A 23,098-nucleotide genomic window follows, 5' to 3' on the forward strand; every position below is an offset into this window, starting at 1 on the left:
CTATAATAAAAGTTTAGAGCTTTAACAAAAACAAGCAACCGGAAACGACGCCAAGGGATTAATTTGCACATTATATCAATTAGACGTTCAAAAGAGCAGAAATAGGCAGACAAAAGTGCACAATTTCACTTTAATAAATAGAGATTTTTATTTTTTGAGTTTGTATAAGGTTTAATCCAATGAGTAATCTTTATAGATTAAAAGCTTTTGAAATTCTAAAAGACAGATATTGGATAGAATTATAAATTTGGAAAGAAACTAAGTGATTCTTATCTACATATCTCTTCAATTACTTGACACATTGATTTCATTGTATATATACTGTTTAGTAAAAAATTTTTGATCATGTACTCAATTATTCAATGAAACAATGTAATTTTTAAAAAATGATGAGAAAAACCTTTTATTCACTGTGTTTAAGTTTTAAATACTATTAATTTTTAATTTTTAGGTAGCACATGAAGTAAATTATTTTAATTTTATAGTAGTTAACATACTGTTATTTTTTTTCTTAAACACATACTTTTTTATTTCGAAAATGAACTCTTCCTAGTGAATTCTCTGTGTTCAGACTTGGTGAGTTTATGAAGAATCTCTTATTTATACGTTGAATATTTACATTTGAAACAGAATTTTAATCCTTTTTAGTAATTTATTATGAAGCCAACAGAAATAACAGCTAAAAATGTGAAACTTTATTTTAATCATTTTTTGAGTATAGAGGCTGTTATGATAAAATTAAGATGTCTGGGAATTCATATTGCAGGGAATTTTAAAGGGAATTTTAAAGGGAGAGGGATATCCAGTTATTAACTTTTTCATTGCTCAATTTTTAATATAATTTAAAATGACATTCTATATGTTTTTATTTACATTGCTGCTAACTGTTACAGACACTGTTAGCGTATCATAAAAATATTTTAAACTTAATACTCAAAATCTGGTTGAATATTTGCAAATACTAATTCATTTTTTTTTCCTTATACAAATGCCATACATGATTCGTAACTCCTTATGTGATTTATAAATATTTATTTTTTTAGACGTTTTTCCTTCATACATTGTGTGTAAAAGAAATTTTAATTGTTTTTTCAAGTAGTTCTATATAAATCTTCATACATGCTGTAACAAATACTATATGTGAATTATTACATATTTTTTCTTTAATAATTGCTATGAAATAATAGTATTTCTTAGAGTTTTGAGTGAATCTAATCTCAATTGCATTTGAGAATGAATCGTGTAACTAATTAGATCCTAGATGCAGTTCCGATTACAAGCTAATAAAAAGATACTTTAAATCTAAATTACCTTAATATGAAAAAATTAAATCTAATTGTAAACATTCTTTAGTTATATACAGAATAATTTTTGTATTTCTGCAAAAATAATATGTATTTTTTGCACAATTTTTTTAGAAACCTTTAATTCATAAAGGCATTTTTCTTTCTTCCACATTCTTTTGGATTTCTGCACTTTATGAATTATGCGCCTTGTCTACAATATTTGTAAATTAATTTTTTGATTGATCAATTTTTGCTATAAATGTTGCAATATGAGCTTGTGCAATGGTCTTTAATTTATTAGAAAATATGATGGTTAAACTAATTTGAGAAGAATTTGTCACAGAAAAAAAAAAAGAAAATGTTTTAAAGTTATTGAAATAGGTGATTTTTGTTTCCAAAAATCTCCTTAACTTTTAGTAAATTTGGATATATGTAACTATATTAAGCTCGGACATAATTTATGCATTCATGAATAATAATCAGTGTTCTCCCTAATCGTTTTTAGAAGGCGGCCTGCTCTGCCTGCCCTTTAAATCCTATATACTCATCTGTGTTAATAGGCTTAATTCTGATTACTGTTGCAAATATTTACTTTGTTAGGATTATTCTGAACTGGTTAAAGTTTTTTAAGTTTCTCTTTTTTCAAAGGGGTATATTAATAAATTTTTTAAGTGAGTTTAAATAAATTTTTTTTTTTAAATAAATAATTTTTTTAAAAATGCACCTTAAAACTTTTATTTTCTAATAATTTTCAGTATAAATCATAGAAAAAATATTTTAAGCTGTTGATCAATTTTTAAAAAAAAAAATTTTTTTTTTAAGTTTACTGTTTTGAATTTAAAAAAAAAATGTGTGCACAAAGATTGTCTCTTAGTATGCCCTGAATTATTATTTATAAACTACAAATTTTTCTCTTATTTAGATAATGAGTGAAAATTACATTTATTCAAAATTACAATTATTATTTATAAACTACAAATTTTTCTCTTATTTAGATAATGAGTGAAAATTACATTCTGAAATAAACACATAAAATACTGTGAGATGGTTATATTGTTTAGGATTAAATTCAGTTATTACATGGTATTGCACTTTTTGATAAATCTTAACAGTGTTAAGTACCTTTTCAAAACTCAAAGTACTCTTTTCTGAAAGGAATCACCCTGCCCTTTTTTCCCCTAGGAAGAACTCTGTATGTAATTATATTCTGGTTTAAAAATAATGTGGTAGTTATTTATTAAAAAATTTTTTTGTTTTGTTTTTCGAAATCGCTCTTATCAGTCTTGAAATGGATAGCAAAGAAAGAGCACGAATAAGACCCGCACAGTTGGAAATCCTTGTATCTTTCATGGAATTGTATCCAGCTTTGGCTATAGCACAAGGTAAACAGGATGACATTCCTGCTGAGAAAAGGAAAGCTTTGTGGCTGGAATTATATCATAAACTAAATTCTGTTGAAGGTTGTCCTAACAAAACAATGGAGAGATGGAAAAAAGTGAGAACACTTTTTATGTGTTTTATATTAGGTTACTAATAGAATTGATGTTTTTTTTCTTCTTCTTAATGATATTAAAATATGTACCAAACCAAATAAACTGAAAATAGAACATAAAGTATATTTTGGATATTCAATTGAGATATTTGAATTAGTACCTATCGATTTTTAAAAAGATGAAATTTTATGTTACTTGTCAATTTATTAAGTGTGACTTTCTCATTGTATCTGATCTAAAATATTATGATAATTATATCTGGTCTCAAGATATGTGAGTTGATTTTTATGCCCTTATTCAAATGAATGAATAGGAAACTAAGCAGAGCTCAAAATGAAGAAAGGTCTGTTGGTCCAGGACCACAAATATTTATCTTGGAGTATCGTTAAGTAACTGTAAGTGGTTCCTCAGACCAGCAATCGATGTTAAGAAATGATATGCTGTTATGGTTTCGTCTTTTATTCTGTGTTATTGCCGCTGTTGTCATAATTGTGAGCATTTCACATTTGTATTATAACTTTTTACTTAAATTTACTTTATTATTATTTAAAAAAAAAACGAAAACGGCTGTTAGATAATGTGAAAATGAACAGACCCGTGAAAATATGTGTGGTCTAGTTACTATACCTTTTAGTTACTGGTTCTGTGGTCTAGTTACTAAATTTCTGTAATTTCTATGATTGATAAGGTAGAGGATAAGTAATCTTTCTATATGTCTTAGTTTAGTTATTTGGAATTTAGAAAGATTATAGATTTAAACCAAAATGCTTGAACCATTTTTAATATTAAACATCATTTTTCTATAAAATATAGTAAAAAGATTTCATTTTTAAACCACCCATACTCAATTATTAAGACTAATAATTTTTTTACCTTATTTATTTTGCAATCATTGTTAGTCCTTCAGTGCTCAAATTTGTTTTAATAATTAATTAATTTTTAAACGGAACTGATGTTAGTAAGTTTGTTATGCAACTTCCTTTAGATGGACATAAGCATTGAAGAAATTCTGAAAAGTTTACATTTGCTGGCTACTTCCAGCACTGACTATCTGTCCTCTCAGTACCCAAACAGATTTCATTGGATTTGTTTACTATTTGCCTCAAGTACTACGAGATTAAAGTTATGCTGCAGATTTTAGAAACAAAATGTGATTGTTTTCAACATATACCACATTCTTAAAATAATTCCTTAATTATTATAAATTTTTTGGATAAAATATTAGTTTAAATAGAATTTGCAGTTCAAATAGAACGCAATCAATAGTTTTAATTGAAAGATTATCTTCTGCTCAGTTTTTTAAATAGTTTTTATTATAACCAAGAAAATTAATTAAGTTTGAATAGCTAATATCTCAAACAAACCAATTTCATAAGGCTAATGCTAAATTTCTTTCATTGTTTTCTTTTTGATATTGGTTTTGGAAATGAATGTCAATGATTAACTATTTTGACAGTTTAATTTGCAAATCGTTATCTTTTATGAAGAATAGTTAGAAATGGATTGTTTTATTAATATTGTTAGAAATTTTTTTTAACAAATAACTTTCTAATTGTTCATGTCTGGCATACTTTAAATGTAGTTACAAATCTTTGTATTTAACATAGGTTTTTTATTAGAATAAATAAATTTGTATTACTATATTCTTTATTTTATTTTTTACCTTGAAAGTTTCAGTTTTAGAAACTGTAATGTAATTTTTTTAAAATATAGAAGAGAATAAGCTTCATCTTTTTTTTTTTTTTTATATATATATTTCATTTATAAATTATAATTTTGAATACAAATGCTTTGACACCTATTAAAATACATTATTTATTGAAGGCAATTTTAACTTTGCTCTTTAAAAACTTACTTTTCAGTTGGAAAATAATTTTATTTGATGTTGTAGACTTGGACTGATCAGAAAACAAAAACACAGATCAAGGCAGTGAGACTGATTCAAAATAATGGACATGGTACAAAATTAACGCCTTTAGAAGAAAGGATTTTAAAAATTCTTGCTACTTCAAATAAAGCCAATCCAAATGATTCTGCAAATGAGACTGCGGAAGTTCCTGACGCAGATGTGGTTGTCACAGTAAGTTCCAATAGTTAATTCAACTCTTGTGGAATTTTTCAGGAAACTAATACTTGTTATTTATATCCAATGAGATAAACTTTAAAAATTCTCTAAAAACTTTTAAAAATTCTGTAATGTCTTAAAAAACTTATAATATTAAATTCAATGATACCCTTTTTAGCTGTTGTGTTAAATTAGTATTTTGGTGTTGTCTAGTTTTCCAAATTGTCATCCATCTTTAAGATCTAGTTGTTAAAAATATTATGCCTTTTTATATTATTCAAAAAAATTTTTTTTGAAGCATAAGTCATTATAATAAGTATATATTTTATTCAGTTCTATTTGTCAGATTTAAATTTTCGTAATATTACAGTAAAATTTTTTTTCCCAGCAAGTGTAATTATTGTGATTCAATTCATTATGATTATTACATAATATAATAACATCATAAAAACTTAATAAAATAGTGAAGAAACTTATTCCGAAAGTCTTTGAGAAAGGAAAGAAGCTGTATCAAAGTTGATAAATGATGCACAGGATTTTGGTGGTGCTATGTAGAAGTTAAATTTATTAGAAAATTAAGTTTTTTGTTTTGTTTTATAATAAGTTACTAAACTTAATAATTGGAAGCTAGGATAGCTTCCCAGTTGGTTGGGTGTTGGACTCATGTCAAACGGTCATAGGTTCGCTCCCTGCTGGCCGAAGACTCCTTCTGTAGTAAATGGTGTCTGTTGCACGTTAAATCTACCAGGTCCTAAAGTCCTCCATGTTTCCATTACAAATCGTACCTCTGGGGCTAATGAATTGGAGAATTAGCCGTTCTCTGGTTCAGGTCAAAACTACGACCTGTGAATAAATATATGTATGAATGTGTCTGCTCTATAAATAGGTCGTGAGGGGTGTGTGGCCATAGATGGCTTAAATTCGCTTGGTTTCACCAAGTAGGCTTGCTGATATTGGCAAGTGACATTAGAAACAACAACTTTATAATTGGAGATTTAATTGATTCTAACTGATCGTTAATTTTTTGATGTTAAAAAGTAGCATTTAAAGTAAGTGTTAATCTCATATAGTACTGTGAATAAATACTTTAATTGCAAATTTAATTTTAATGATCTGTTTGTGTTACCTTTGTTATCGCAGAATGGGATTCAGTCCCTGGAAAATCAAGAATTGACAGATTCTTTGTTGTCAGAATCAAGCAGTGTCTCTGTCATTGAAACACCTAATAATGTTTCAGAATCTTTGATGGAAATAATACCAAGTAAGTAGTTTACATCTACTATAGTAATTAATAACACACAGTAAGTGCATGTTAGTTTTTAAAACTGGCTGCATGTTTACAACTGGTCAAAAAGTCAGTTATATTTACATCGAGTTCATTTATATAATTTTGATTATTTTTAAATGAAACAGTCATTGTCTGTCTTTCCTGTATCAATAAAATACAAGCTCAAAGATGAAATTTAATTTTTAGAAATTTTGAAGATGACACTGACTCAGTTAATCTGCAAATTCTTGATATCTTTATGAAATTCTTTAATTTAAGTTGAATATGTTGCAAATCTAAGAATTGTTTAAAGTTGAAAAAAGAAAAAGAAAATTAGCTGCTTAAATTTCTTATTTTGATATTATTTTTTAAAATGTTTGAATATATCTTCATTATATTGTACCATTTTAATTTGGCAATATTGCACTTAGTGGAAGATCACATGCTGCCTTATTACTAAAGTTCATTTTAAATTTATTTTGGGATTTTAATGGAAATTTCAAAGGACTATTAAAGAAAGTTTCATTCTGAGAAAATAAATCATAAGTATTTAACTTATATTTAACAATAAAGTTACAAGGATTTCTGACTGTTAGATAAAAACATTACAATGTTTGTTTTAATTTCATGTTTTTTATTTTATTAGGAAATTCTGTTAATTTTTATAGTAAATTATTTTTATTTTTTAATAAGGATAAAAAACTTGATAATGATGCTGTGTCTGTTTTTAAAATTTGACCATTATTTTTGTTTAGACAATACAGCAGGCATATTTTTTAAAATTTGCTTTATATTTTTGATGATATCTGTTCTGCAATACATAAATAACTAACTTGTTGATTTTGAATAAAATATTTGAAATTTTATATAGAACCTTATAGAGTGTTTATGTGAATAATTCTTTGTGATAATATTAAATTTTTTTAAAAATGTTGTTTAAAATAAATTATTTTTATTTATTTTAAAAATCAATTTAACGATCAGCATATTTCATTTTTATAATACACATTTAATGCATATATTAGTTAACATAACAACATATTTTATTTTTATAATAAATATTTTTTATTAAAAATAAAAAAAACTGATGATACTGGTGGCTGTTTTTTAGAATTTGACCATTATTTTTGCTTGAACAATACAGCTAGCTTATTTTTTTAAAAAGTTTTCTTTATATTTTTGAAAGCTGTTCTGCAATACATAAATAACTAGCTTGCCGATTTTAAATAAATTATTTGCAATTTTATATTGGAGCTTATAGGAAGGTTACAAGAATAATTCTATATGATAATATTAAATTTTATTAAAAACAATGTTTAAAATAAATGATTTTTATTTATTTTAAACATCAATTCAAACAACATATTTTATTTTAATAATACATATTTAATACATATATTACTTAACATAACATATTTTGTTTTTAAAAGTTGTAAACAACATGCAACAAATTTTTATTTTATAATAAAATTTTTATTTTTTTCATCTTTTATTAACAATAAAAAAATTAATGATAATAGTAGTTGTTTTTAAAATTTGTGCATTATTTTTGCTTAGACACTGCACCAGGTTTATTCTTTTAAATTTTCTTTATATTTTTGACATCTGTTCTGCAATACATAAATAACTAACTTGTTGGTTTTACATAAAAGATTTGTAATTTTCAAAACTTTTAGGGAGGTCATGATAATAATTTTTTTTAATTGTATTAAATTTTATTAGAAAAGATGTTTAAAAATTAGACATGGTAAAATTTTATTAAAACCTATACACACTTCCAGCAACAAACTATCAAATAGCAATATTGCTGGACTAAAGATCATAGGTTTGATTTTCCCTCTTTTAGTATCATTCATAGATGTATTTCATGCATTAACCTAGATTTTTGGAAGAATTTCCCCATAATCATAACAAAAACTCTATTTTTAATGATCTTGCTGCCTTATCACATTTTTTAAATGTTTGGAAATCATTAATTTTCTAACACTTACTGTCTATTTAATGTTTTCCTTTTTACTGTATATTAGTCTTTTTTGTGTGACATACTCTCTGTTGGATAAAATCATATCTGTTTTACCATTCTTGCTATTTATCCTACTGATGAGGATTTACCAAGGTGATAATGTAACAAACTTTTAATAAAATTTTGACCATTTGTCATTTTTAAACATTGTTTTCAATGAAATGTAGTAAGGTTCTTCTTTTAAAAAAACATGTTATAATAATTATATAATATTATATTACACTAATATTATATTACACTAATGAAATATTACACTAATATTATATTACATTAATATTATATTACATTAGTATTAATCAATTACAGTGGAGAATGCGTATTATCTGAATGCCGATTTACTGGATTGTTCAATTATCCGGATTATTCAAGGATCATGTGCTTTTTCCCACATTCTGCAAAAATGTTTTTTTCCACAAAGATGCTTTTTTGTTTTTGGGATGTCTGAAAGAGGATAAAAAATGGCTTATTTTATATCTCTGTGATTTCTAAAAGAATCTCTTATTATTATTCTTTCTTTATTAATTCTTCCTTAATTATCCTTTCATTAGTTTCAATGTGGGTGGTAACTGGTGTGTTTAATTTCTAGTAAGGGAACAGATTTCTTCTTTTTCCAATAATTAAGAAGAGGAGGTGTACTATTTTTTAAAATTTCTTCTCTCAGTCTTAAAACACACTTTTCTTGACGCACAGTTACTTAATAACATTCTCATAGCTGTCTTTCAAAGTTGTTCAATTGTTTGGATTTTTTGTTATCTGCATCAGATTTTGACCTGATTGGTACAGGTAATTGGCACTCCATTGTATAAATATTACATTGCATCAGTTGTTTTAAATTTTAAACTATCTCTATAATTTGATTGTTTTAAAATTTATTTCTAGCTGATACCCTGCCTGCTTCCAGAACTGAATTTGGGAGGATTTTACCTGAAACACCTATCACTTTGACCTCATTAGATATTCCTACTTTGAGTGAGATATTTTCATTTTTATAATCTTGATGTCATAAATTATGTTTAATTGATTCATTTTTTATGCATGTATTTGTTTTGTTTTTGTCATGAAGTCAAACAAGAACCCCCAGATGTAGACGATCCTCAAGAAGAGAAAACAGCTGCAACTGAATCTGTACCTCTCATCACAACAACTCGTTCTTTACTAAACGAGTTTGCGACATTGACTTCTAAAAAGACTGTAGAAAGAGGTTTGTACAAATTTTCACTTTAATGCATTTAATGTTTAACTTTTAATTACACTTTAAGGTTTCAAGCAATACATTTAGTCATGAAATAAATATGACTTTAATAAAAAATAGGATAACAGTTATGAAATGCATAATCCCATGCTATAAACCAGTGTTCCTCAACCTTTTTATCACCGCAGCCCTGTCAACATTTGACAATTTTACCGCGGCCCCCTGGGGGGAGACATTGATTGTTTTTATTTTAGATTATTTTGGTTTATTAATTTTAACTTAATTATATTTAAGCATGCCATCAAAATAAAATACAGTTACACCAAGAAATAAACATAAAGTGATTTAACATTTTAACTTACTAGAACGTTAAATCAATGAGAACCCTAAACTTGTTTCTTTGTAATGAGACGGTTCCATCGGAGACAATGACACCCGAAGTGTGTTGCTTATGTCCAGTTTATTCCGTTGCTTTGTTTTGGTTGCTGTTACTGTTTTTCATTAGTTCCAATGTAAATTTTGCGCTGCGCTTTCATGTTTTATTTATGATAGTTACAGTTATGATGATTGATTTTTTTTAATTAAAAGTAATTGAAAGAGAAAATAGTTGCGGTGGTTTTCTTTTACTTTTCAAGACATTAAAAAATTTGTGTCACTACCTTTGGGGATTCCTTTTTTAAATAAAATTTTAATGGAACACATATATTTTTAATTTGGGGTATAAACCTAGGAATTTAAATTCAGTTCTTTTAAAGTATAATTGAAATAAAAGAAAGGTGAACTTGTCAAACATGATACATCTTGTCCGGATGACATCCTGTGAATGATGAAAACAAACAGATAGAAAACAAGAAAAAGAACAGTTGACACTGTAAAGATGGAAGGGAGAACACAACGGAACATGATAGCTGAGATGGTGGAAAACTGCTGTTTCCTGGGCTATTGGGGTTTCTTTTCATTTTCCATAATTTCCCTGCCTTTTTTGATTACCATCAGTTCCTTTTCTTGTTCCTAAAATTTTACTGCTTTCCTCTTTGATCATTCAAGAAATGCCATCCTGTTAAGAAACGTGTTCGAGCACTCAGAGCATGTCGACTTTTCAATCTATTTCAACCATGAAGAAAAAGCACTTTTCCCTACCATGAGGGAATTATTTTAAACTGAAATTTTTGAATTGATGTTTGAATTGTCAATTAGAAAGTCAGTTTTTCTTGGCTCACAAGAAGAAACAAAAAAGCAACTACCTGTAATGATTTATTGCAAAAGATACAACAGAATCTTAACACAAGAATCCCTGGGTTGTACCCCTTGCCGTACCTTGAAGTTAAGTTTTCGTAATCAAGTATCATAGAAGTTAGCCATTTTGGAATTGAGTCAGCATATCGCAGCTGTCAGTAAGATTTTTGCCTTTGGGAAAGTAATCCCCAGACTGAAATTTTTTCGGATGAATCCCTGGTACCAAGTTCAGGACTAAAGGGTGGATGGTCAATTAATACCCAGTAAAACTTATACAAAATATTTTTTTGTGAAATTTGCCATATGGATCATGGAACAACACACTTGTTATTGCACCTTTTTCACTTGCACCTGAAGTAGCAACCTCTCCACCAATTCTTGCATTTAAAGTTGCAACTTCTCCACCTGTTCTTGCACTTCAAATTTCTTTCTTGTCAACACTTTCCCCATTAAAAAATTTTCATGCAATTGTGACATGCTAACTGCATTCCCAAATCGCAAACTTCTGTGAAACTTTTCGTATGACAGGGGTTACAATCTCAGGGATTCTTATGCTGGATAAGTAGCTTAAATATTGTTTTATCTTTTGCAGTTAATTTTTCCAGGTTTTTTTTTACAGGCAGTGAGATATAAATGTAATGGATGACCCACCTAAAAAAGGCATAAATTATCTTAAAAATAATGAGGAGAGCATTTATACTCATCAAATATTGATTTAGCTCTTAATACAATACTTCACTGTAACATCTTCCTTTAAATTTTCTTTCCTTTAGCTAAAAAAAGGCAACGATACAGATTCACAAGCAAGTATATGACAGCCGAAAAAGCAGCAGAATCATTTGTAAATATTGCTGAAAGAAATTGTATTGTGTTAGAAAGAATAGCATCTGCAATGGAAGCTCAAGCTGCAGAAGCTACTAAACAAACACAACTCATGCAAGAACTAATAGGTGTACTAAGAAATAACAAATAAACAATTATGTGATATATTTGTTATGAATTTTATTTTAATAAATTATTTTTGTATTTTAATGAGTTGATGCATATTTTCTAATAATTTGTAATTAGTATTCAAATGCATTAAATTATAATGATAAAGGCATATTGTTTATTTATTTATTTTATTCGTTTTTTTTTTAAATAAATACTTTTTAAACTTTATTACACTCAATTCAAAATCTTTGGTTTTGAAGGCAAGTTTTGTTTTTGAGAAATGATATGGAAAGTTCAATAACCTATTCACAAATATTTACACATCTTTCATTTTAAGGTACAGCCTACCTGATATTTATTTATTGAAACTTTTATTGAGGTGAGACTTGAGCCTTCAAACTGATTCAGATACTAAAGGGGATAGATCAAAAGATTCATCATTACATCTGAACTTTTACATTAATGCTTCTTCATCTTCTATTGGCATGACAGACCTTTGTGAGCCAGAGTCTTTCCTAGAACCTTTCTCCATTCTACTCTCTTCTTTCCCAATAATGTATCTTATATTTTGAAACTCAGTGAAATTGTTTACAAAGACATTTATTAGGGATCAATTCATGTGCTCTGTGCCTTGAACTATCTTTGTCTTTACAAATGCATGCACTATGCCTTTACAAAATTTCTTTTATATGATTTGATTCATCTTTACTTCTGTGAAACATTTATCAGTGACTATAGTTTTTCAAGAATGTCACATTTACTTAGAACTTTTGACTCCTGTACACTGACATTCACAACATACTTATGCATCTGTAAATTTATATTACGGAACATTCCTTAGTTTTAGCCCGAAGCTCTGTAAGTATCACATATTTACATCTGTACTTTTACTCCGAGAACTTTCTCAATCACAATTTCTATGCTTTGTAAAAGACAGTCATATTTAATTTTTTTTCTTGCTGCTTTGGGAACTTTACTAACTCTTTAACAGCTTTGTTAATGATGTAGACGTGATGTTATGTTTCATCTTTGCATCTGGACACCTTAATTTACAATTCATGTTCATATTATGTTCCAAATAAATTGTTCTGTCCTTTAGGGCTTGTAACACCTGTAAATTTATATTTCGGAACAATCTTCAGTTATAGCTTGGAGCTCTGTAAATCTTTGTCATTACAATCTGTCATCTTTGCATCTGTACATTTACTGCCGTACAACCCAGAGTCACTCTCAGGGGTTGCTTCATTTGAAGGAACCTCCTTTGTTCATCACGATCTATTTGTATTCTTGTACTGATGGGACACAGATGCCTATTTCGAGACTTCAGTATTCCTGGCATGCCCCCTATTGGGCGGGGTAAAGATAAGTTAAGTTAATACATTTTTATACCTATAGATACCTTTATAGACCTACATTTATAAGTACTCATTCTTCACCTTAAGCAACTGCTACTTTATTCTATTAAAAAAACTAGTAAGAAGAACAAAGGCTTAAAGAAGTATCTATTTACATTAAGAATAAAGATAAATTTATAATATATTAATTATTTTGCTTCTCAACTTTTTAGAGAAAAATTGTTGTTACTAGAGCTGCCCGTTGAAATAAATAGAGGAATTGATGGAGCTGGGGCATCATCTCCTACATCAGAAAGCCTCCACACGGTTTCTTATAAGTAGTTTGCGCAGATTATTTAAAAAGTGAACCGCTTGTGCGCATGAACCCAAATGCTATTTTAAAGGTACTTGAGAGAAATTTATCATATATATTTGAGAATTGAATCTGCATAACTGCCAACTCTTCCGGTTTTCCCGGAAGATTTTAATTTTGTATTTAAAGTGGTACCGAAACTCATGTCATGCCATTAAAATTTTTGAATTATAATAATAATTATAAATGAGTTTGACCACCACCACATATAAATAATTACAACAAATGTATAAAAGCATACTAATCTTGACGATAGTGAATTTTAACCTAGTCAAAATATAAATATATTTTTGAGTAAGATTGTTTTTCGGTAATTATTTTACTACCACTTGGAAAATTCATTCTCTGAAAGAGTGAAAGTTGGCAGGCATGAATCTGTAGTGATTGACAAGTAAGTAAAACAAACCAATTATGTTTATAAATTAAGCAAATTTTTAGACATATATTTGCTACCATTTTCTAATTTTTAATAGATTTCATATTAAATGGTTCTTTAACTAATTGGTTTACCTTCATAATGGTCTGATCGGACTACCTAAAAAAGACCGTGTGGAGGCTTTCAGCTATAGGAGGCGTTGGCTGGGGGCAGGGAGAGAAAAAAAAAAGTCTAGTGTCTGCCAATCGAAGTAGCTTACATATCTTTGATATACAAGGTTTGTTCAAAATAATAATAATGGTAAAACTTCGATACTAATTCTGTCTTGACAATTTTTCACTTGGTAGAAAATGTTTTGAAAGATTTTTCTTGGCATAACTGTTGGCACAATTTGAAAGATCATATTTGAAGCCAGGTCTGTAGCGATCGGTAGATTTTGGAGGAGCGAAATGAAAAATCATCCGACTTGAATTCACTTTAAACCTAACTAATGGTCAATTTAATTTCCTTCTGAGATTTTAAATTTTTTTTCTGTTTTATATTTTATTAGTATATTTTATAATTCATTTTAAACTATATTTGATCATTGATAATAAAAACTATTTGGTTTGAAACTTACGAGTTTTCTCCTTGTAATCTCTTGGAACTTTGAACATTTTTGTGCGAATATAATGCATCAATATATAAACAGAAAACTATGCATACAAATAAACAAAAAAAGTTATATTTTTGGTTAAGCAAAGCAAAAGCACAATTGAAACAAAGGTTGGCTGAAAAAAATCAAAGTGTTTATCTGTCTACAGGCTGACGAGAGTATTCTTTTATAACTATGGAGGGGCAGATTGCCCCTCTGCCACCCGCTCGCTGCACCAATGCTTGAAACTTTTAGAAATGGTGCTCATTTTACCCATGCAAAAATTTAATCATACAAAATGAGCGTAGGAGGGCATAGTTCAAGTGACTTCCTTTTTCAATACCACGATAATTAAAAATTCCTTTTTACACAAACTACACAATTCTATAGAATGATTTCAAAATTTGCTGGTATTGAAGCTAGAAAGAACTTACTAACTTTCAACGTTCATTTAACCGATTCGAAACTTTGCATGGGTGTAAATGACTCCAATTCTAAAAATCTTTCAGCCAACTATATATATATATATATAGTTGGTGAAGGTGGGGAAATCTATGAGGTGGTCAATTATATTCATAAATTAAACAAATTTTTAGGCGCATATTTGCTATTACTTTCTTATTTTTACTAGATATTCTATTAAATGGCTCTTTCGTAAACAAGTTTACCTTAATAGTGGTCTGATGCAGGGCTAAAGCCCTGGGTCTGATCGGACTATCTATAAGAAACAGCATGGAGGCTTTCAATTATAGAAGGCGTTGGTTGTAGACAGCAGGCTGCTTGTACTATCATGCTTAAGTCTTTTGTGTTTGCAGATAGTACTGAAAGAAAGAAGTGACTGGATTATATTTGGCGTCGATTAGTTCTTGTTGAAATATAGTGAAGTTAGCAGAGACTTTCTATAAAATGATGTATTCAGCGTTCCATTGTAATGACTGAATTTGTCTAGCTTCATGTGTTTGTGTACAAGGTTGCTACGGTCGACTAAAATTACAAAGTGTAGTAATTAGTGAAATTCAAAATTTTCCTTAAAAAAAAATAAAAATTAAAATAAGCAACTTTTTCTAGTATTTTTTCCCCCTCCAGTTTACTATTGAAAGTAAATGCAAAGAGTGTTTCGGGTTAAAATATTCGGAATGTAACGATAGTTTCAATTGAATAATTAAAGAAATTATAAATAAATAAAAATGAATTGAGTTTCTACCACTTCTTGCATTACTAGTCGCCAGTAACATTTCTGTGTGTATTAGCCAAGTATCTGAAATATTCATATGTAAGAAAAACTGCTGTATTAAAAAAAAGTGGTAATGTTTGTTTCTAAAAAATGTATATTTCTTTTTGCTACCTACCACTTCAGCTTTTAAAACTCTACTGAAAAGAAACACTATGCTTTCAGGAATGTTAACTGCTCCGCTCTTTGCTAAAGTTTTAAAAAATTGGTATCGAATTAAATTGTAAATTTGTAGAATTAGGATAATTACACCCCAACTTTATAAGAGTAACCACGAGAAAATTTCACTTAAGGTGCATTTCATATTTTTCAAATTTTTGATACATAGTGGTGGAAAAATTACTTAAAATGAAAAACACGAAATTAAAAATAACTTAAGTTTCTCTAGAACTATAATATAACTTAAGTTTTCTAGTTCCACTAGAAAATATTTTTTACAAAGCGGTGCAAGTTGGCATCTCTGTACTTTTACAGCAACCTCTGAAATATTCATATTATTATTTTGATAAACATGCCTATCTTGTTCTTTTTCAAAATAAATAATAATAATGAAGTGCTTGTACTACCACTATTTTCTTTTTAGAATAAAAGAACCGTTCTTTTAAACAGATGATTGGCACAAATTTGTTAAAGAAAAGCTGAATAATTTGGCAGCACTGTTAAAATCCATCGTTCTCGGCCGAAGATGGCAAAAGAATATTATTCAGTAGTGTGATTTGAATAATAGGAAGGTAATTGGCGTCTAAAAATCACATTGAAAAAAAATCAGCATAATATTATAAAATTTTAAATTAGTAGGCTTGAAAATTACGCGGCCGAGAACAAAATTTCTGAAATTCTGGGTATTTAGAATTGCAGCTGCCACTTATAACAATAGGCTGCTCTTGAGTTATTAAAAACATGAAGATATAATAATTCTAACAAATAAAACTTTGATTATCTATATATTTATGTTTAGAACTAATAGTGGTAACCATGCAAAATTTTCAATTTTATTAATAAATGCTTTATTTATCTTTGCAAAATTTTTTTATTTCTTTAACGAGCTATTTATTTTTAGTTAGAGAAAATAAAAATATATTTTGGTATTGAAATATTCCTTTTGCTTTTAAGTTCAAAGTAATAAAAATTTATTTTAACATCATTTTTCTTTTTAAAGTAAGCATATTTACCACTGCTGATTAGGCATTATTAAAAAGTGGGGAACCTTGCTGAATTTTATTTCCTTTTAATTGCAAAATTGATTTTATAAATGATACTAACTGAAAAATGAATTTTATACTGTCAGCTACGATGCTCTTTACGAAATATTTCATAGAGTGGTAGATAACTAAAATCTAAAGCTTACAGAATCTCAAAAGCCTCACCATGAAAGAAAGGGAGAAAAATGTATTTTTATAAATATGCTACGGTGAAACACCGAAATCTGGAGAATGTCGACATTCACCGGTGAATGTCAACATTCACGTAGTCGCTTGGTGTATGTCCGAAATATTTGCTAATTTTAATACTTACTGACGGTAGATTAGAAGAAACATCAGTGTTTGGAGTATCGGGCAAATATATACCGGGCAATGGCACTTGACCGTAAAAAAACATCAGTGTAGGGTATACCAGGCAAATGCATACCGGGCAGTGGCACTTAACCTTAAAAAAAACATCAGTGTAGGGTATACCGGGCAAATGTATACCGGGCAGTGGCCAGAGATGCTAACTTGCTCCGGACAGCAAATAGGTATTTTAAAGTGGTAGTTTATCAATTGTGATTCTTGGTTTAATAAATTCAATTTAGTAGATTTTTATCCACCACTATTTCTAAATAATTCATTGGGTTATATAATTCACCAAATTGTAATACTTAAGTCATGCTATACCTTTTAAAAAGCAAGTAGAAATAGTCAAATAATTGCAAAATTTACTTTGTAGTTATCTGCCGTTTTATTAATTATTTTGGCTCGTCCGGAGCAGTTGGCATCTCTGAGTGGCACTTAACCTTAAAAAAACATCGGTGTAGGGTATACCGGGCAAATGTATACCGAGCAGTGGTACTTAACCTTAAAAAAACTTCAGTGCAGGGTTAAAATATCGAATAAATGTAATTATATCCGCGAATAAATTCATATGAAATCGAATGTAATAAATATTTCGGACATTCACCAAAGTATATCTGTGATTGTCGACATACACCGGTGAGGGTCCGAATGTACAAGAATGTAATGAAATATTCGATCTTTCACCGACGTATTTGGTGTTTGTCGACATTCACCGGTGAAAGTCAACAACCACCGATTTCGGTCTTTTGCCGTGACATATACACAGTGAGCAAAAAATAAAAAAGCGGACTACCCGGAATAACTTTCATTCTAATGATTGGATCTCCACGTTCCAGGAATCATTCTTAATGGTTCGGGGGTAACTTCAAATATGCTAATTAATTAGTGCAGACGAGATTTTAAGTTACGAAATCAGACACAAAAACGTACTTTCACTGAATAAACATACCTTTATTTTAACGGATTTGGGTTTCTGACCTCCAAAAGTGGGAGTTGACAGAAATCTGGGAAATATGGTCCCCATAGTTTGGTCAGGAGAGTGATCTAAAGTTTGGACACCAAAATGCAAGTTTTACTTAAATTTGCTCATTTCGCCATACGTCGAGAACTTTTTGAGCGAAATGAAAAATGTTTGCACACAATTGTAAAATTCATTTATTCGAAGATAATTCCATGCAAAAACATCGCATACATTGAAAATTCCAGAGAAAAAAATAGGAATTGTTAAATTTGTAACCTTGCTGTTAAGCTTTTTTGCAGTAATCTCACATTTTTTGAATATTAAACTTAACGTTGCATTTAGTATGCTTCGTAAAAATAAGACTTAGAAATTTGAAATTAGTAAAGTGTAGAAGAATGTGCAAGAAGAACTATGGAATAAAAAATTAAGCATTGGATAATTAGTTCGAGAATTATTTTGTGTTTAGCTGGCAGCAAAAAATACCACATAGGCCACCCTATACAAACTACAGGGTTGAAATTCGACGTGATGAAATGGGTCATTTTTGTTTAGGAATTTAATAAGATTTTTTTTCTTTTGAAATTCGAAAGTTATTGCAATTTTTTATGGGCATCTTTTGCGCATTTCTCTCTCTCGTTTTCATTCTTGTTACATGTTGTTAAACTATAAGACTTGGAAACTTGAAATAACAAATTTGTGCAGAGAAATGTGCGAGGAATAGGATAGAATAATAATAAAAAAATAATTTGATTAGAGAATTAGAAATTGTTAAATATACTGCAAAATACTATTGAGGCTGATACTATGTAAGATGGTGTACAGCGCCCCAGCCCTAGAAAAAAAAAATTGGGCCAGGCGGAATACCAGAATAATTTTTTAACTAATGATTGGATCATGTTCCAGAACACAATCTTAATGGTTCGAGAGGATGACCTCAAATAGGCTAATTAATTAGTGCAGACGATATTTTAAGTTACGGAATCAGACACTAAAACGTACTTTCTCTGAATAATCTAACTTTTTCCCCCGAACTGATTGGGGTATATGACTCCCAAAATTTGGTCCCCATAGTTTGGTCAGGAAAGCGATGTCAAGTTTGGACTCCTTAACACTAGGTTTACGGACGTTTCTTATATACCTATCTCTACGAACAGGCATCAATTTGATGCATGAACGAATACATATAACAGCACTTACAGAGATGCCAACTTGTTCCGGACAGCAAATATATATTTTAAAGTGGTAGTTCATCAATTATGATTCTTAGTTTAATAAATTCAATTGAGTTGATTTTTATCCACCACTACTTCTATATAATTCGTAGGCTTATATAATTCACCACTTCATTATTTCAAAATTTATCTAGTAGTTATTTACCATTTTCTTACAATTATGTTGGCGTGTCCGAAGCAGTTGGCATCTCTGCAGTTAGAAAGCAATGTAATTATATACCACAAGAAGAAAATTCTAGCATTTTATTTTTCAATACTCGAACTAAGGGCCGGGATAGCCTGGTTGGTAGGGCGCTGGGCCCATATCCAAGAGGTCGTGGGTTCGATCCTCGCCGGCCGAAGACTTCCCGTGTAGTAAATGGTGGCTGATGCACGTTAAATCTGTCGAGTCTCAAAGTCCTCCATGTTCCCACAACAAATCAATACCTCTGGGGGTACTGATCCAGGAGTTTCCTTGTCTTCTGGATTGGTTCAAAATTACAAGGCTACGTGAACGTAAGTAGTCGTAAACCCATGAAATTGGGTCGGCTGTTCAACGACGGTTATAAAATAAAATAAAATACTCGAACTAAGCAACTGAAACCTTCAAAATCTGACACTCTGACATCAATTGACATTCTGCGTTTGTTCTTTCTATTATTGCTTATCGGCAACAGTTGTTTATCGCTTGTTTCATTTGAGATAACGATATCGGATAACGGATCGAAGTAATGTCGGTACATTCCTATTTATTATTGATGTGATGTTTGCTCAAAATTTTGTCTAAATTCTGATCGCGTCAAATTGACGCATATCCGTTGAGATAGGTATACCACAAAGAGAGTTTCAATATTTCAACGAATTTGAGGAAAATAGACTTCAATATATATTTACCTCGATCAATGGATAAAAGTCATTACAAGAGATAAAAAATACGCGTCCCGTAAACGTAGTGTTAGTATTAATTTTACTTTTTGCGTATTTCGCCATATCTCGAGCACTTTTTAAGTGAATTGAAACATTTTTGCAAGTAATTATAAAATTCGTCTATCCAACGATAATTCCACGCAAAAAATAAGTTTTAAGAAACACTTATTATTTTATTTAATAATAGTCGAAAATTTTCGAACTGTTAGGTATGGGATTTTTTACATCGTAATAAGGTATGTAACTTAACCTCACAAAATACAAATTTTGAGCGAAATTGATCTAATAGTTTCTGAGAAATCGAATTCTGATAAAGTCGCATATTTAAATTTCAATTTCTCAGGAACTATTCAACCGATTTCGCCCAGATTTTGGATTTTGCTGTCAAAAATTAAGTATTTCAAAATGATGTAAACATTGCATACCTTACAATTAAATTTCTTTCGGACCATTTTTAAATAAAATAATAAATATTTACTAATTTTCTTGTGTGCATCGAATTATCTTTGGATAAACGAATTTTGCAATTGTGTGCAATTTTTTTTTATTTAGCTTCAATTCTCAAAATATGGTGAAATGCGTAAAAATTAAAATTAGCATGAAGCGGTCCACACTTTGGATAGCTTTCCTGATCAAACTATGGGGGCCATACTTCCCAGATCGCGGCTGCCCGTTATATATTGGAAGTCATAAACTCGAATCTGTTGAATAAAAAGGTATGTCTATTCAGAAAAAGTATGTTTTTGTGTCTGATTTCGTAACTTAAAATTGCACTAATTGTGTAATATTGTTTACACTAATTAATTAGCATATTTAAGAGCACCTCCTCGAACTATCAAGATTTAGGGCTAGAACGTGAAAATCCGATCATTAGATCAAAAGTAATCCAGGATGGTCCGTTTTTAGGCTCACTGTACTGCTCGCTTAAGTCGAACTACGGAGTTGAAATTTCTCGTTCCAAAGGGGCATTTTCCATTTATGAACTTACAGCGAGGTTTTTTGAAATTTGAATTGATTCGAAAGTCTTTGCAATTTTTGTTGATTTTCCTTTAACTCCTTGGGAACGGGTGATTCAGAAAAGTATTCGTATAAAAATCAGGATGTAATTAAATAAAAAGCGGTAATCTAAATGTAGTCGTTCCTGATTTGACACAGTTATTTTGCTTTTACTTTAATTATTGTTAGTTTAATCATATATATAACCAATGTTAATTCAAAGTATAACTAAATAGTTTTATTTTGAACAAAGTAATGGTGAATTAAATAAATCAAACAATTATAACTCCGCCCACAAGTAAACTGCGAAAGAATTACTTTGATAACCAGTTTTATCTTTTTACCCTGGTTGATACGGTTTTATGCAGGCACGTATTTGTGATAGTCGGCGTGAAAGGGTTAAATAATGATTACTTATCCTCTGTTGTGGATAATTTTTTTTTATCTCGCTGAGATCTTCATTTTATAACCTCGCGCTTGATTTGGTGTCTAAAGTAATAAATAAATACATAAATAAACAAATAAAAAGTAAAAGAGATTAGTTGTTGCCAGACATAAATATCATTTATATAAAAAATTTTAAAAACATAAAAGACTCAAGATCAAGATAGTTTGAATTTAATACCAGCCACCACTTCAATATGATCTGTTATACTATATTTGGTTATTGTTATGTATTGTTGACAAGTTAAATTACTTCTCATTTATTTATCCCTATTGTGTTACACTTTCTGAATTCTTAAGTTTGAATATCTTTTTTGAAGTACAGTTGATAATTTTTTAAATTAAAGTAATTGTTTATTTTGTAGCGGCTACATATTATTAACTTGTTGCATAAAATTATATTTTATAAACAATATGATTCTTTTTTTTTAAATAACTAACTTTCAAGAAGAAAAAAATAAAGATGAACCTGATGAAGCAAACACGGGGTTAATGAGCGAAGCGAGCAGGGAACGGAGCCTTCTAGTTCCTAACACGTTGAATGCCATGATAATTTTACATGGCTTGCCCGTCTGGTCAAACGGCGAATAACTACAAACTAAATTTGCAAATTTGACATATTTTGCTAGTTTTCATAAAAGGTTTAGCATGACATATCTGTTAAAAAGTGGTGAATTTTATTAGCCTACGAATTGTTTAGAAAAAGTGGTGGATAAAAATCAACTAAATTGAATTTATTAAACCAAGAATCACAATTAATAAACTACCACTTGGAAATATTTATTCGCTGCCCGGTGGCATCTCTGTGTATATAAATAAAACTTTTCTTGTGTGTTCGATATTGCATTTATTTCTTCAAACCATTTTAGTAACGATAACAATATAAAAAAAATTAAAAAATTTTCTAGAATTATATGTTTCAAATAATATTGGCTTCGCCGGTCACCGGTGACCCCCGTGACGCCACGAACAGACTCAGAGTCGGTCACCGGTGACCCCTATGGCATTCAACGTGTTAATAAAAGTTAAAAAAAAGGAGTCATATTTTTTTTAAGGATCTTAGAAGTCTGGAAAAAGTGGCATATCGTTGTCTCCCTAAAACCCTATCGTTTTTTTTTTTATCGATGTCACTTTCTATCGTCGCTATTCTTACAATACCCATTCTAGCGTTAAATAAGAGTCTAACGAATAAATAAATAAATCGTCACGTGGTGGGTGATGTTATTAAGTGACCAACTAAAGCCTGAAGTGTGACATAATGGTCAGCGAAGCGGTTTAGGAAATTTATTGGGGCAAGATATATCCGAAACCATTTTTCTTCTTAGCTATCAGAAGTAACTACGAATTAGTTTCATCACATATTATGTGTCTGAATTAACCAACTTCAAATCATACTGAAGTATAACTAACTTTTTTGTTCATTTATTTACCAGGGATTTCAGAAAGCATATAAGTAAAATGTTTTGTGTCCATAAGTTTCTACGAAGAGAAATGGGAATTCCTACAAAATATAGAATATACCAGAGCTGTAGCTTACCCAGAAAAAAAAATGGTAGTAAAACT

At 29.4% G+C, this 23,098-nt stretch overlaps 1 protein-coding gene across 2 annotated transcripts; it reads left to right on the forward strand.

The window, feature by feature from the left end:
* Positions 1–89: 89 nt before the first annotated feature.
* On the forward strand, positions 90–11,664 carry LOC107453310 (uncharacterized). 2 transcript variants are annotated; one of them, XM_016070089.3, is made up of 7 exons: positions 90–576; positions 2,568–2,781; positions 4,671–4,859; positions 5,985–6,105; positions 9,014–9,103; positions 9,198–9,335; positions 11,336–11,664. In XM_016070089.3, the coding sequence occupies exons 2-7, from the start codon at positions 2,575–2,577 to the stop codon at positions 11,533–11,535; spliced, it is 945 nt and encodes a 314-aa protein (XP_015925575.1). In that variant the 5' UTR covers positions 90–576; positions 2,568–2,574; the 3' UTR covers positions 11,536–11,664. The 2 variants fall into 2 exon arrangements, with proteins under 2 accessions (XP_015925575.1, XP_042899197.1); XM_043043263.2 differs by having other exon boundaries at positions 146–262.
* The last annotated feature ends 11,434 nt before the right edge of the window (positions 11,665–23,098 follow it).

The sequence above is a fragment of the Parasteatoda tepidariorum genome, chromosome 6, assembly GCF_043381705.1.
Source record: "Parasteatoda tepidariorum isolate YZ-2023 chromosome 6, CAS_Ptep_4.0, whole genome shotgun sequence".
NCBI classification, from domain to species: domain Eukaryota; kingdom Metazoa; phylum Arthropoda; class Arachnida; order Araneae; family Theridiidae; genus Parasteatoda; species Parasteatoda tepidariorum.